This window comes from Notothenia rossii (genome assembly GCF_949606895.1).
Source record: "Notothenia rossii genome assembly, chromosome: 1".
Classification (NCBI taxonomy): Eukaryota; Metazoa; Chordata; class Actinopteri; order Perciformes; family Nototheniidae; genus Notothenia; species Notothenia rossii.
Window position 1 is genome coordinate 23,243,319 of NC_136912.1, and position 16,636 is coordinate 23,259,954.

General features: G+C 40.4%; 1 protein-coding gene across 1 annotated transcript in view; it reads right to left on the reverse strand.

Moving 5' to 3' along the window:
• Positions 1–12: 12 nt before the first annotated feature.
• Positions 13–16,636, reverse strand: part of doc2g (double C2-like domains, gamma) — a 32,491-nt gene continuing 15,867 nt past the window's right edge. Inside the window, exons 8-11 of the mRNA XM_079685784.1 lie at positions 15,304–15,428; positions 6,918–6,999; positions 6,570–6,666; positions 13–3,247 (exon numbers count right to left, since the gene is read on the reverse strand). Of these exons, the coding sequence (XP_079541910.1) occupies positions 3,108–3,247; positions 6,570–6,666; positions 6,918–6,999; positions 15,304–15,428 (444 nt within the window). The 3' untranslated portion in view covers positions 13–3,107. The remainder of the gene's footprint in view (positions 3,248–6,569; positions 6,667–6,917; positions 7,000–15,303; positions 15,429–16,636) is intronic.

The following is a 16,636-nucleotide window of genomic DNA, read 5'->3' on the forward strand; positions in this document are numbered from 1 at the left end:
ACAGGCGACAACTGAAACGACTTCAATTTATTTTGCGAAGAAGTTACACAAACCCACCACAGGATGGCAGCCTTACTGTGTGATTGACATTGACAGTGAATACACAGGGACTGCAGTAGTGAATTCCCCATCTCATTCGCCCCTGCCCTCCTGCATCATTACCACTGATTTCAATGTAAGGAAGACGAAGTGTCAAAATCTGTGACGGTAAAGGATTTGTTTTTTAAAGCAACAGCTTGCTTCGTAATCACAGCAACTGAGCAAAAATACCCTGAATCATCATATTCACAAACAAACAAATACGCACTGATGGCATTGACTGTAAACACATCAGCATTCAGAATAATCAGCTATGGTTGCACTCTATTATACAAGCTGTTAGTGATTGCTAAACATGCAGATGTATTGCAGATAAAATGATTACATAAGCAAAGCGGGGTCAATAGACAAAAGTCTAACATTTGGTGACTGTAAACAAAACGAACAGATTCAGAGAGGAATAAGCAACCAACCAGCCTGAAATGTGAACTGTATTCGATCACTGTCCCCAGCATAGCTCCAATCAAAGAACTCAGTATTCCCAGAAATGCATCTTTGATGCATGGATAACATAATGTTGATGTTTTGGTTTGATTATCTCACTGCCAACATGCTGGGAAATTCTGATGTGCATAGAGAAAGTACAGAATAAACCCTCGCCCAACCCTCTTGTTAAATTCATTTAAGGTCTAACTGAAAATGTGTTTAAGCTCACTGTTACTTGACATGATCTTCGTTCCAACCTACGATAATGCCCAAGCCCTTTTTTATCTAAACCTAATTCACCACTGAAGGATCAATTTTTTGCAGTCAACAATGAGACATTCACAAGGTTGTTGAAGGACAACAAGAACATGAGCAGCCGGATCGATTCAACAGTTAGAAAAACTCCCAGAGGCCACTGACCGACTGTGGGTGTGCTTTGTGAACCAGTGCATGGCCAGAGCTGTAGTGATAGATGAACCAGGGGAGTACATTTCATATCTTGGCAGGCGTTTAGACGTTTCAGTGAAAGTCTAGCCCAGATACACCATCGACAAGCACAGATGTGCATAGAGACACATAATAGGCATGCAGGTTAAGTGTGCAATCTAGCTTTGTTTTTCAATATCTTGGATCCTGGCCTGCGATTATTCACTGTCCCCTGCTGCCATGCATGCAGGGTGAAATCCCATTTTACCTCCTGAAGTTAAATGTAAGATGAGGAGGGAGGTGGGGGGCATTTCTCCTGCACAGTATTATCTCAGCAGGCAATCACAAGCATGTACACAGTGCTCCCAGTGTCTCCTGTCCAGAGGATAGAATATGCCTCTAAAGAGTAGACCTGCTATTCAATAGGACTGGTCACGGTCTGATGTAATGGAATGAATGCAACATTGATCACTGCAATGACTCCTTCTAATGGCGGATTTAGATTTAATCCAATATCCTCTCGAGATCAGTGTCTGAGGGTGCACAAAGTTGGGGACAATTTCAAGCTTTTAGGCATCCATTTAGCCATGAATTAGATCCCAGGACCAAAGAAAATGCCTGAATCTTCAAATCGACACATTGCTGCTGCTGCTGCTGCTGCTGCTGCTGCTGCTGTGATATTGCAGAGCAGAGAGAAAATGTTGCATCATCTGTGGCTTTGTTGGAGCAGAAATGGAGTCACTGAGGTAAACCTGCTTGGATCCTGTTGAAATCTGGTTCATTACGCCGCAGCAAAGTCAAGGAACACATGGCACCTCCAAAAAGCAACATCCGTTCATCCTTTCATCAGGAAAGTCAAAAAGATCAGTCAGAAGTGACGTATCAAGATGTAATCCATTCTTTAATTTGCTCTATGACCTGTCTGGCAATGGTAGAGAGATGACAAAGGGTCTGGCACACATGATTGACGGGTTGTCAGTGTTCCCCGGCCAGGACCGCTCACACCACTGAGGCCTGTGGTGGTGGCGCTGGCTTCCGAGGATTTCTCTCTTGTATGTGTCTTCTTTGTCCTTTTTTATAATTTCTTCAGACTTCTGTGCTTCTGAAGTTTGGATGGACACATTTTGAATGGGGAGTGACATCAATACAGAGAGACTCACACACTGTACAGACAGAAAATGTAGGCACTCATATTCTCATAGCCCTCATGCACACACACATTCACACAAATAAACTGACACGTTAATGCCTGATATGAAGGTCTATAGAAAGCCACTGTCACTTAAAGACAATGAAAGACATAAGAACAAGAACACTGAAACGGTAAAGGTACAAATCCACAGAATGGATCTTTTTGTGCTTTATAATACTGTGTTGATTTGCATCAGATCAACAACCACTAAAATAGAAACTTCTCAATACACAATCTCTTTCATAACATCTCTGCTCCTGTTACTATACACCACATTATGAGTCACTGTATGGATTTTGAGTACATTACTCTCAAATCTCTTCATTTGGTGTAAATTTGAAGGACAGAATATGAGCGGCTTCCACAATACACTAAGGTCTAGAGCACAATTCTGTTGGTAATGTTTAGTAACGTCAACACTTTAATGAGGACATCGTCACAATTTGGTTCACCTTTAAAAAATAAATTGAGATTACATCTTTTTACCTTTACTAATATTAGTATGAATATCATATACTAATACTTGGTTGGGGTAATATTGGCATATATGATTAGGCTCTGTGTCGGGCATCATCTAGAACTACCCTCTCTTCGGAGTAGATTAGACTTTTTATGACTATTATTATTGCATCTTTTATCCTTTGCTCTTATTACTACTTTACTTGGTCTCAGTAAACAACCACCTCGAGTGAGACAAATGTTGTGTATGTGTGTGTGTGTGTGTGTGTGTGTGTGTGTGTGTGTGTGTGCGTGTCTGTATGTCTGTGTATGTGTGTGTGTGTGTGTGTGTGTGTGTGTGTGTGTGTGTGTGTGTCTGTATGTCTGTGTGTGTGTGTGTGTGTGTGTGTGTGTGTGTGTGTGTGTGTGTGTGTGTGTGTGTGTGTGTGTGTGTGTGTGTGTATGTATGTGTGTGTGTGTGTGTGTGTGTGTGTGTGTGTGTGTGTGTGTGTGTGTCTTGTGTGATCTAGTCCGGTTTGTCACTGCTCGGGGCTCCTTGCTGTGTGAGCGTATGCCAGTACTCCACTTTCTTCCCTTTGTTTTTGAGACAGTCGAACCAGTGTCTGAGTCTCTGTCCGCTTGCATTTATTCCCAGCTCCACTCCACCTGCAAACAGAACGACAGGAACAGAGGAGAAGAGTCAGGAGGTGAAGGGAAATTATTGGTGGGAGAGACATTTGAAGAAATGGGGGATAAGAATCAAAGAAGAAATTAAGAAATTAGAAAGAAGAAGCATTTTAAAACCATTACTGTTTTTTAGGGTAATATAAGATCATTTTGACCCAAAACATGTTCCAGGTGTAAATGTTCTACCTTTTTTAATGTTTTTTTTCAATTGAAGTAGACAAAAGTTGGGAACACAGATATTGAACTGGTTAGCAGCTTGTTTACACATCTAGCTGTTATAATCGATAAGAATTTGTTTCTGGCCATCTGATGAATGTAAATCCAAAATGTTCTCTCTTTATGCTCTGTTTTTGGTCTCCTCCATCTCCTGAGGGAAGTATCTGGCTTTTTAGCTGCTAAATGCTCCGCTATGCTCACCAGCTGGTCACTGTGTGTCTGTCTGCAGAGCAGGTAGTTTACTGTGGGACTATAGAGCTTTTTTCTTTTACTGAAAATAACTGCCTGCCTTGGGCTTAAAACACCATCTGAGAGCAGTGTGAGTAAACCAAATTTGCAATGTTGCCGCAGGACAGTTAAATAATGAGCTAAGCTTGCTATTGAGCTCTGCAAGGGGCGAGCTGCAGATTCAGGTGGTTATTCTGTGTTGGTTCAACAGAGACCCTTCCTCATATTGTCATTTAATACACTGTTACTTTTCAGTGGAACAATCAAACTAGACAAGACTAAATAAAATGCACTGTATTGAGCAAGAGGCCGCTAGTCAAAAATATATTGATTAATCACTCATTAATTACCATTAGATTTATTTAGATTATTATCTTGAAAAGTAAGTGATAACTATAGCTTTCACATAAAAGCAAAATATTTCTCTCATAATTTGCAGTTTGGTAGAAATACAAAGGGGCATAAAATGTAAATTATCAAGTTCAGTAAGTAAGTAAAAAATGTAGGGCAGTACTTGAGTAAAAGTCATTTTTTTCCATGACTGGTGTCATAAGAAAAATAACAACAGACAGACATTTCATTTTTTTCATTAGAATCTAACACTCAATAATGCATTTGAGATTCGGCAATAACGTACATAAAAATTCAGGCCAAAAATATTATTATTCTTTGACTGGGAGGCAGATATGGGAGCAAAGAAAGACATAAACAGATATTAGAGACAATTACCTCCAGGCAGAGAGAAAGATAAATAGTCTGCTAGTAAGGGAATAACAAGACAGAGAGATTCAGATAACGAAGGATTTATTGAAAGAGCATGTGGAGAATAACTATTCAGAGAAGCTGGAAAGGATGCAGGTGAAAGCTAGTGGAGGTGACGGAGGCGTTGGTGGAGAGGCAGACTGTAGAATAGAGGGATGCAGGCAGTTGTCACCGAGGTTATTACAAAGCCATTCCCCTGGCTGTGATTGCAGTTAATGGTGCGCGGAGTTTTAAACATGGTATTTTGGCAATACTACCTTCTAACAGTGCTTCAGAAAATGACAACCAAGAGCATACAAGGCTCTATTGTTGATGTTGACTCATCATTGAACGCAATGATGCTGCTTCTGGAAAAAGAGGAGCAGCCTTCAAATGTTTCCTATCCTGGATCCTTCCTCCCTTTACCTTCACACACAGACACACAACTCAGAGAGCAGGTCAAAACCTGTAGATAATCACAAACAACACTTGGTCACCTCCACAACCATCCCACCACCTCCAAACAGAGATCGATGGAATGTTTTATGAGTCTGTGGGTTGCTAGTGACAAATGGTCAGCCATCCTGACATGCATTGGGAGAAAGAAGAGGGATGGGGAGCCGGCGCAGGAGAAGAGGACAAAGACGAGAGTGAGGATACTCAGACTGGCGAACATGCAACATTCAGGTTCGAAACCGTACTGCTTGCATCAATATGAATGGCTTTTAATAGACATATGCTCAAGTGTGTTAGCCATAATCCACATTTGCATGAATCCTTGTGGATCACTACTAGCTTTTCAAGCCTTGCCAACCTGAACATGTGCAAACACTTTTGCCTGCTCTGGAGAATTAAAATTAGAAACACTCAAGTCTCATCAAACTATCGAGCTTACCTTTACATTTTAATTGTTAGAAGTTGCTAATAGCTAAGTAAATAAAACGTGTTTTTTAACACAGCTTGTGATGGAGACTATCAGCACCAATAATGATCCATTACTAGCCATACTTTAGAGTTGAATTCAACTTGTTTCAATAAACTTGAGACTTGACTTGCGGCAAAATACTTTTGAGTAAATAGTTTTATTGTCTGCAGTGTCTCTATAGAAGTTTCATCATGTTTTCTGAAAGGTTTAAAGGAGGACATAGACATTGTAAATCTACCAAACACGACTCTGATTTAGACTTCAAGGTTTAATTTATGGTGAAGATCCTGATGTCATCCACCTGATGTATTACTATGCCCTACTTTCAGTCCCATATTTAATCTCTCATTGCTCAGTTTTCTCCTTCATTTATCTTTAAGATCTCGCCTTTTACCATGTGACAACCTCTATGTCTTCGGGTAAGCCTATTAGCCCGCTTGTTATTGCTCTCACTCCTATTCAATTGCACTAAGATTATGTTCGATTGGCCTCTTTATCAACTTGTTTTCTCCATCTATCTTTGTCTCAGAATCATTTTTCTCCCAGGCTCAATTAACACAACTGGCGGGTTGATGTCGCTAAACCTGTGGTGATAATGGTCAGGGGAATGGTCGTTATCTGGGGCTGTACGTTAGACTGGTGGCCTTTTCTCCCAGCAGCGCTAATAACTCACTGTGCTTATCTAAACACTGGGTGTCTCCCTCCAACCCACCCACCCTCTGTCTCATTGGCGTGTGCGCACACACACATTAGAGAGAGTAAAAGGCTTTGATCTAAAGGCCTTTGAGCTCACAGGGTGGTAATCCATATTACTGTGCCTCCCCACTACTTCCCCATCACTCCCTAAGCCCCCATGTGCTCAATTGACATGATACATCAGTGCCAAAGCGGTTACAAAGCAGTTTGTCGCAGCAGCAGCAGCGATCTGATGTGCAAAGTCCACGAAGGATGTGAAGTCTTTTCGATTTCTAGAGCATCTCTCTTTCCTTTTCCACTCAAACTCTCCTTGGCTCGTTCAAATCGTTTTCCTCAAGCCTCATAATTACTCCTCAGCTCTCCGCATTCCTTTTTTTTTTTTACATGTCTCTCCGCCCACGTTGGTTTTTTATGTTTTCTACAAGTGCGCTGCTTTCATTCAAACACTCTTTTACAGTCTCATTTCCTCCCCTCACATATTTTTTCTCAGCCTACCTATGAAGTCGTTGCTCATTCCCAAGTCGTAGTCCCACACCGAAATCTCCAGGGTTTTCTTTGCCAGCTGGTCCAAGGTAACTTCATATGAAAACTCCTGTGCAGGTGGTGTACAAAAGAGAGTATTTATATGAATGATTCATTAACATGAGAGTGAAAAGGAACTGAATTGGTTATGTAGTGCTTTTAGAAGAAGCAAAAAGCAGATTGATGCTGAGAACACATACAAAAAGCAATGTCAGATGTAAAAGAAGTTAAAAAAGGTGCAGAACAACATTTTAAATACATTATAGAAAATCATAGGAGTAGTGTATGGTGGTTATTTGTACAGCAGGAGAAAGGGTGCACCTCATTGAATTCGGGGTTGAGAGTCTTTTTCTTCACGGTAGTCTTGTTCTTTGATTTTTTCCCCATATCTGGCTGCAAGGTGCTGAGGTAAAGAGAACAAAATAAAGTTCCTCAAATGTTACCTCTTACACAAGGTCAGAACAATCATTATTGCTGAGATCAAAGAAATTCAACTGTCACTTCCTTCCTTATTTCTTATCTTTTGCCATTTGTGACAGTGAACTTTGCTGAATGGCAGAACCAAATGGAGTCAGCAAGTTATCAAAATCTCTTTCTGAGATAACTCCGACCTGGAAGTATTTCGAACAAAGCCAGGCAAAGTGAGAGATTGAAAGACAAACAGAGAGAGACAGAAGGCCAAAGCAAGATAGTAATCGTGCCAATGTTGTAGGACTGTGCGCTCCGGCGAAGAGGCAACAGAAGGATCGCTAAAGGGCAATGGGAGTCATCATCAGCGTAAATTCCAAGTCAAGATGTTCAGGCGGTGAGATATCTCACTCTTTCAGCGTCCTGCCAGTGACGAGTCCTGGCTTGACAGCTGATGCATTAGATGGGCTTGGGGGTTGTTACTGCGGAGCTGGAATCAGAGCGAGTGAAGGAGAGAGGGATGGAGGAGGAGGAACCGGAGGAGGATTTGATAAAAAAAGCTAGGTGGTGGCACAAAGACTTGAGTCATTTAGTCACTGTCAGTTATATAAAATTACATTTTCATCATATGAAAGGATTGGGCTAAGGTTGTAGATATCGGTGACGGGCGTGAATTCAGTCCTCCGACGTGTTGTTGACAGCTAGGAGATGCAAAAACACACACTGTTTACTATTGGGCTTAACTTATTAACATTTCCTTTTTTTTTTTGTCCGAAGAAGACTCAATATCAGAGTACATCAATATGGTCAAAAAACACGGCCCAGAATCCGCGCCCGCAGTAGGGGAGCCTAAACAGCAAAGAGTTTCAAAGATAAATCTGAGGGATAAAGTGACGGTTAAACAAAATGTATTCGAAACAGTAACATTGCTCTCACACAAATAACGTTTGACTTTTTGCAAGATGGATAAGTAATTTTTTGCAGCAACAGTATAAAAACCTCCAGTTTACGAATGTGATAAATAAGCACATTGGCTATTTGGGGCAAAACAACACAAAATGTCCAGTGGCTAAATCTGTGCCAATTACATGAGAATTTGCATGCAGCTTTTTCTCTCTGCACACATCTAAAAAGATTATACTCAACAGCTGTGAAATGCCCTCTCGAAGGACTTATACAGTGGATAACTTCTAAAATGATTTTGGACATAGCACTATTAATCCTACTGTATATCTATTACACTCCCAATTATAGTGTTGTTTAGCTGACGACATGTTACCAAACTGCTTTTTGTCACTAGTCACAGGCTCTCTTGGGTGTTTATTGTATTTTCAAAAGGTAATTTTCTATATAAGCTATCAACATAAAGATACTTGGTACTAAAGTACACAATGGTCTGACCGCCCTTACAAGAAAAGAAAGGAGAAGGAAAGAAAAAGATCCATTGAGACATGCGGCCAAACAAAGCCTGCATTTGACCAGCAGCATGCGAGAGGGTGAGGTGAGAACCAGGGGACATCTCAGTCTGAGCTGCTGTGCCAAATCACATTTTACAGACGGCTTCGAGGCCGCTCAGAAGAGGGATTCCAATTTCCCGAATAATAAAACATCATTTGACAGCAACATTCACTATAATGATGATAGAAATAAAAATATTCGGCACAGCAGCAACCAAACTATGCTCAAATTACCATCGAAAATTCAATGTGAAGAATAATTCATAGCATGGAAGGCTGGCCCATGGAGATAGGAGGGATTATCCTCTCAGTTTTTGTTGGCTTTTTATTTTTTTAAAACTAGGTTGTTCACAGCAAAATACAGTAACGCAATTTTTGTTCTGTCTTAGTCCCAATTCTCCACTGACTGATGAGGTTAACAACGATTGACAGCTGTTCTTCTCTATAATGATGATGATTTTTAAATACGGTTCCACAAAACCATTTAGTTTTTCTCTGGAGCAATATGGTCATATCAATTCAACTCTTGTTAGAAGAATGACATTTAAGGAGGGGACAGAAATAACACAAATACGCAGACATAAACTCAAATCTACTGCAGCAACCCCATGACAGCATCAAAACAGCCTCCACGGTCTCTCAAAAACCTGAAGCTGGGTGAATTAACCACGAGTATGTTTTGCGGGGCATATTTAATGTGTGAGATTTGCTTGTGTTAATGAATATGTTGTCGCCTTTTGTAGCTGACTAATTACCACCTCATGCGTCATTAGCCCAATTGTATAATATTAAATGCTGGTTATTTTGTCCTAGTATTTAAATCCTTTCCTGATCTTTCTGAATGAGGCATCTTAAAGCTGTGTTTTTTAATAATATAATAACATGATATAAGTATTTTTACATCATTGCACCAGGTCAAATTAAGTTAACATAGCAGTGCATTAAAGTCGGTGTTCCAGATATACAATATTCACATAACTGTATGTACAGGGACAGACTTAATATTCACTGTGTGCGTTTTCGTACTGGCCATAAAGTAAAGGCATTTAAGCGTGCGAAACTGCTCTGCAAAAGATGGGGGATAAAAATCTACCATCCTTGCAAAGTGCCAAAGACAAAGATGATAGGGGCTTTGGATGTCTCAATCAAACAAATCAATATAACAATCCTTTTAGTATGAAAACACAAAAAATAAATGTGTTACTAAATTGTTCACCGCAGCAGAGTATCCTTGATGAATTTTAAGATAAAAAGTATGTAACTTTTGAAAACACTGACTTGATTTATCGACTTGAACTCAGACTGCTGAAGCCTCGTATATCTTTGTCTTGGCTTCAGAATTCCTTGTTGCACTTAACAAGCACTGTGGATTTTGACATCTTGGGTTTGTTTATACCTCAACCGAGATACAATGGTCTTTCACACAGACAGCGGACAAACCGCTTTCTATAAATAAGACAACATACAGGAAACAAGCTTCAAGTTGTCAGCTTATCTGCTGCATTTGAAATTGATGTCACGCCTGGCCATGTGAATCCAGCAAGCATGAATTGGGGTTTACATTCAGCGGTCTTCTTTGCACTCAGTAGAGGAATGATTACAGTGACGAATAAGCCATTCAAAATATGGGAATGTAAGTATTGAAATATGCTAGAAATGAAAAAAGGAAGTATTGTGTTTTTGTATTTGTTATTTTAAACTTGGTAGGGAAGGCCTTCATTATAGAGCTTTGGCTTCTTGACCTTTTATGCTCATGTAACCGGAAACGGATGAACACAGGCTGAAATACTAAAAGTTCTACTTAATATTTGGTGACTACCATTACAACAACTGTACCCTTAAATTCTTTTTTTCATCCCTCGCCTGTCTTTGCCCTTTATGTCATTGGACCCTCATGACTAAACAGCATGACAGCTTGACAACTACCAGGGTCATGTACATTTGGTACCTTAAACCCTTCTGACAGCAAGTTTAGGTCAGGCAAAGACAAGCAGAAGAGCAAAAGTGTCCCTGGGAAATAGAGAATAGAATCAAGAAAAAAACCCAGAAGTGACAGAAAGAGATGAGGGTGAGGGAGCTGTTGTAAAAAACTGAAACCAAAGTAATGTCACGAAGAAATCAACAAAAGAACGTGATAGAAAGATGAGTGACAACTGGAAATTGGAGTTAAAAATACTGTATGCCTGCTGCAGTCATGATTTTCACTTCACACAAGCGTTCAGAAAGAGAGAAAGAACACAACTGTGAAGCAGTGTGCTTGGTCAGCAGGAAATATCTGACATGTTTTGCACTTTTTTCTGCCTTTACATGTCTTTTTTTCTGACAGAATATTGTATTCTTCCAACATATAAGGGAATGTGTGAAGAGCAAGGGAGAGGGATGTGGGTCATTCTGAAGGATGTAAACTCATTTAGTCTTCAAATGCTAATTTGTCCTTTTGAATGGAAGACAAATTAGCTCTGCGATAATTCTGACCTTGTGCCACTTGAATGGCTTCTAAAGGCTGATTGAAAGAAAAGTCATATTGGAAAAGCCAAATGCATGGCCGCACCCACACTCAGACTGACACACACACACACACCTGCACACACACACACACCTGCACACACGCACACCTGCACACCTGCACACCCACACACGCACGCACGCACGCACGCACGCACGCACGCACGCACGCACGCACGCACGCACGCACGCACGCACGCACACACACACACACACACACACACACACACACACACACACACACACACACACACACACACACACACACAGTGACTGGCATCAAGATCAGCTTTAGTTTCAGCTTCCTGAAGAGGATTGCTGGTGTTAAAGCTGCAGGACTCCAGTCTGACAGTGAAATAAGCCAGAAAGCTTGCTAAGCTAATTAATTCTCTAATCTCATGTCGACTCAATTGCTCACTATACTCTGGAGACCTAATTCACCTATGCAGCGTACATTCACCCCCTTTTTTCTGTTAAAAGTTAACCTCACTAAAACTTCAATACACTAATGATGTTGTTTATTTGGTGGAAATCAAAAAAAGACACATTAAACAAGCAGAGTATACTCTGCAGACCAATCACTGAACTGGGGCTAAGTAGGGTCTTTGGGATAGATTCAGAGTCCCCGTTACAAAAGAGAACAAAAGGAAACTTTGGAAGACAGATAAATGAAAAACCCAACTCATTTCAGTGCCAGAAATATGAATCAGATCAGAGTAAAGATTCAATCAAATCACGTAAACTCTAAGAGCCTGCACAAATGAAACATCTGGTGAATGGATGCAGAGATGAAATGGAAAACACAACACATAGGAAGGAAATGCAACATGGTGGGAAAGACTGAGAGAAGGAAGAGGAATAAGAGGATAGAAGAGGAAGAGGATACTCCGGGCTGCTTATGTTTTTTATTTATTTATTTACTCGAAAACATTCTGTATCAAAGTAGACACAAAATGCACGCAGTGTCACTTTATAAAGAGAGGGACAAATCAATACCTCAGAGAGAAAAACTTTTCTTTTAGCTTCCTCTGTTTTTTGAAGAAGGCTTTCAAAATGCCAATACGGTGGGACTGGCTGAATACGTCCCACTTATACATATATCTAAAAGCACTGTTTTCCAACAGTAATTGTTCCACACTTCTATCTACAACCATTTCTCTAAAGCTTCCATCTTTTCGATCCACAACACTTTCTCTTCATCAAACTACCAAATATGTTGTAACAGGACAACACATGGAAACATGTTCTGATCTAACATCGCTACAGACAAATACAACTTGCTTATTGGTTTAGGGACATACAAATAAGTAACTGCTGCATTTAATGAACGATTTTACTAAAGGCATTTCACAAATTTGACCATGGGGAGCAATTTGGTGTTCAGTGTCTCGCCACGGCACACAAGGACATGGAGATAAGAGGGGAATCGAACTGCAGACCCTGAGGAAACATCATGGTTTAAACTGACTGCTTTTTTTCATCATTGCAGCATTAAAGATCTTGTGCTTAAGGATTTGCAACCTTTTGTGTTCAATGTTGACGTTTTCTTGTGCCTCCAGACCACTCTGACCTTCCTCGGGGGTCTTTGTGGTTCTTTAGCAACATCACGCAACAGAGAGCAGCGCTATGAGTGGGTGTACAGTACTGTGGCTTGTAGAGGAGTTAAAGTGCATACTTCTGAGATTTAAATCATGTTTATTGCGTTTGTGAACTGTTGGAAAACAGAACAGAAAATAATACATTTTATTAAATCTCTGAATGACACCTGAGCACATTCACTGAAGGGATGCCGGCAGAAGCTTGCTTCAGCTTTGAACTTTAATTGCATAAGGATTAGGAGTACACTCGGGCTAATCTCTCTTTTTCTGAATCTTTTACAGCCGTCTTCAGGCCATACAGAAACATTTTCTCGGTCAGACGGGTCAAAACCAAGTTAAGAGTAGCTTTTTGAAGCTTCAATGGCTTTATCAAATGAGACCACAATTTCAAGCAGCCTGGAGCTCCTTCCGCCTCAAAGCCTCGCTCTACTGAAGGGGGCCGTGAGGGAGCACTCCCTCTATCTGCTCTGTGGGTGTTTAGGTGCACCAGGCAGATCAGAGATGAGCTGTGTGGGCTTTATCTGTCCCTGCCCGATCCTCACAGGCAGGTGGGCTCAGGTGGGCAGCGGCAGACACTTTGTCTCTCCAAGAGTCCCTTTTCGGAAAGCCTTTCATTGGCTGAAAGAAGCTGCTTAGTCTGACAGAATGTCATTTAACTATGATATGATCATATACAGCTTATAATTATTTTTAATTAACTATAACATAATAGTTATTTATTAGTTAGTATAATAATTTGTTAACGCACCAGTAGGGGCTCAACCTTAGTACGTGCTCTACTAGTTAAGCTATTGTGGCACCAATATATTCTTTTTTTGATAATGGTTAATTATTAAATCTATTAAATGTCAGAAGATTTCCCTGAGCTCCCAGTTGATTTCTTTAAATTGCTTGCTTTATGTGCCAAACTGTCCAAAAGTAATTTCAAAGGTGATTTTGTTATATGACAAAAGAGAAAAGACAAAATCCTCTCATGAATATCTGGTTTCTTTGTTAAATAAAATGACTAAAACGATCATCAAACCAAAATTGACCAATTATTTTTATTAACTGTTTCAGTTTAACATAATCCAGTCCTACCTTTTTCTGGAGTGTGATTGGGACGGATGACATTTGGATATTTAAAAAGGCATTTCATGTAAGTGTCAGGCTGGTTAAAGGGCAAAGTGTATGTGAAGTAGGCACGGAAATTGTTTTATGTTACAGAAGAGAAAGGTTTGAATTTAAAATGGTCCCAAAATGCAATAGACAAAGAAAATGAAGGAGCTTTTCACAACAGAAAGTTGTGGTTGGTGATGAAACACCTCCAGAAATTCCTCAGAAAACAAACCAAAAAGCGTATTATAAAGTATCTGTGGAGAAACATTTTGCTCACTCTCTGTGAAATTAAATTTGCAGTGGCATTCTTCACTCACAGAGTTCCGACTGCGAGCAGCTGCATTGATATGACCTCTCAGTTTGAGGCTTTATTAAGGTCAGAAGTGATGCGAGGTGGGACTTTTACACAGACTTTTTGGACAGATTAAAAATATCATCGCAGATATTTCAAAATTACTGTTGACTATTGGGGCCTTCACAAATTATTTACACAATGACATTTTTGATAAATAATGAGGATATAATGATTAAGTAGGTAAAGTAAACAGATGAAATGTGTGTTTAGTTCATAGAATGAGGGGGTTTGGTGCCTTGCTCAAGGGTAAATCGGCAGTGTCCAGGAGGTGAACTGGCACCTCTCCAGCTACCCGTCCACATCCTTATGTTCTCGTGCCAAGTCCCTACAGACTGAGCTACTGCTGCCCCAGGATTCTGCATCTGACCCATCCTAGTATTAGGAGCATTGGGCAGCCATTATGTACAGCGCCCTGGGAGCAGTATGGGGGTGCCTTGCTCAGGGGCACCTTGGCAAACTTGGATCGTTCTGGGAATTTACTTGGTAGGGGTGTGAAGCTGACCGTTGAGCGGCCCGACCAAGCAAGGAGGCAGAGTCCCAAATACAACCCGGTGTAGCTATGAGGCTATCTCTATCATGCCTCAGGTGAAAATCTAAATACTTTTGCTAGCATAGCACATTTTTGCATGGCATATGAGACAGATCAAAACCCCGAGTCAATTATTTCCCATTTTAAATTGTTCTGGAATCTGATTAAATCCTTCCCAAGTTAATATGCAACACAAAGCTGATAACATGTTTACTGTTTCATGTTTTATTTCAGGTGCCTTGGGAAAAACAATACATACACGAAAGAGACACCCACACACTCAGCCAACCCAAGGATTACCAGTTCCATAATATAAACTTAGAATCAACAACGTCTGCTCTCATGAGACAGGACTTAAAATGAAGATTTCATCGTAAACTATTTTCCATAAACGTGGCCATAGGCGGTGCTGCCTCGCCCCCTCTGTTAGAGACTCAGGCAAACGAGGGCTGAAAGAAAACAACTTCCCAATTTAACCAACGTAGCAGTTTCAGACAGCTACTTTCTGTTTCTTTCAGTTTTTTTGTCAGACTCAGAGATGGAATGATTCATGTAAAAACGTTATCTTCCTCCACAATCTCTAAAACGGAGGTGGCGAGTGCAAAGTTACACAGCGGGAATTTTCGCTGCACTATGAGGACTTCTCACGACTGTGAATATCTCACCACTGTGAGTTCCTAATGCAGGATAGCTGCTGACAGTACGAGCATCATTTGTAGGATACCAGGTTTGTTCATGAATATCAGAATCGACTCACATTTTGACGAAGGGGTCAGAGTAGCCGTTGGAGTCCATGGCGGCCAGGTGGGCACAGCGTATTATCCCAACCAGCAGGCAGCCCTTCTCTGTGTTATAGCACAGTGACACCAGGATGCGGCCACGCTGGGGACACAGAAACAGAAGAACAGTGTCACACACACACACACAAACACAAACACACACAGAGACACAGCACCACCCTGATGTTTTACTCCTCATGATCACACAGTGGGGAATGCTGCATCAGGGTCAATAAAGTATTTGATACACTTTCACTAAAAGCAAAACAAATTAGGCACAAAGAAAAAATGATTGTCTGCAACATTTGCCCTTCCTGTAGGATATCATGTTGTTGTATGTACACCTAACATGCAGTGGTGTAAAGTGACAAAGTACATTTACTAGAGTACAATATATTTTTGACATAATTGTACTTATCTTGAGTATTTACAATTAATGCTACGTTATACTTCGACTACATTGTATAGGCAAATATTGTACTACATTTATTTAACACTCAGTTATATATTAGCTACTACAACATTAACTACATTAAAATGCCGTGACATGTATTTGTCAGTTATAAAAACAGGATAAAATAACATTATATAAAATATAGTATTGTGAAAAGAACCACTCTTCATATTGAGTACATTTAGCTGATATTACTTCTGTTATTCTAAAAGTGCATTCCGGGTTTTTACTTCTGATAGAGTATTTTAAGACCATAGTATTTCTACTTTTACTAAGGTACTTTGGTAAAGAATATGAGTACTTTATCCAATTCTGGCAACAGCGGTTTTCAATGTAAAGCTTGTAATTAAAGGATTTATCTGAACTCTGCACAATGACACTGTTCTTTTCTTCTTTTAATCTCCAGGTTGAACCATAGACTGAGTGTAATCGGAGACCAAAAGCTATTAGCCTCCGTCTCTAACATCATGAAGAGAAATTAGATAACAACCACCAGGGGATGAAAACACTGGACCGGCGCCTCGGTGTAATTTACAACATGTTGTTATATGGAGTCCTGTGAGTCGTTTCCCTTTACATCGGTCCATTAGAGATCATGCCTCAGACACATAAACTGGTTAAAGAAAAACACCGAATTAAACTTTCTTTTCCTTCACAGACGGGGAAAACCGAGGATTAATTACAGTTGCTGAAAAGATAAGAAGGTGTAGGGAGGCGGGTGGCGCAGTGGACAGAGCCTTGGTGTTGGGATCAGGGGGTCACAGGTTCAAACTGTCGTTGTGTCCCTGGGCAAGACACTTCACCCCAAATTGCTCCTTTGGGGATTGCCCATAGTATTGAATATGTTTAATGTGTAT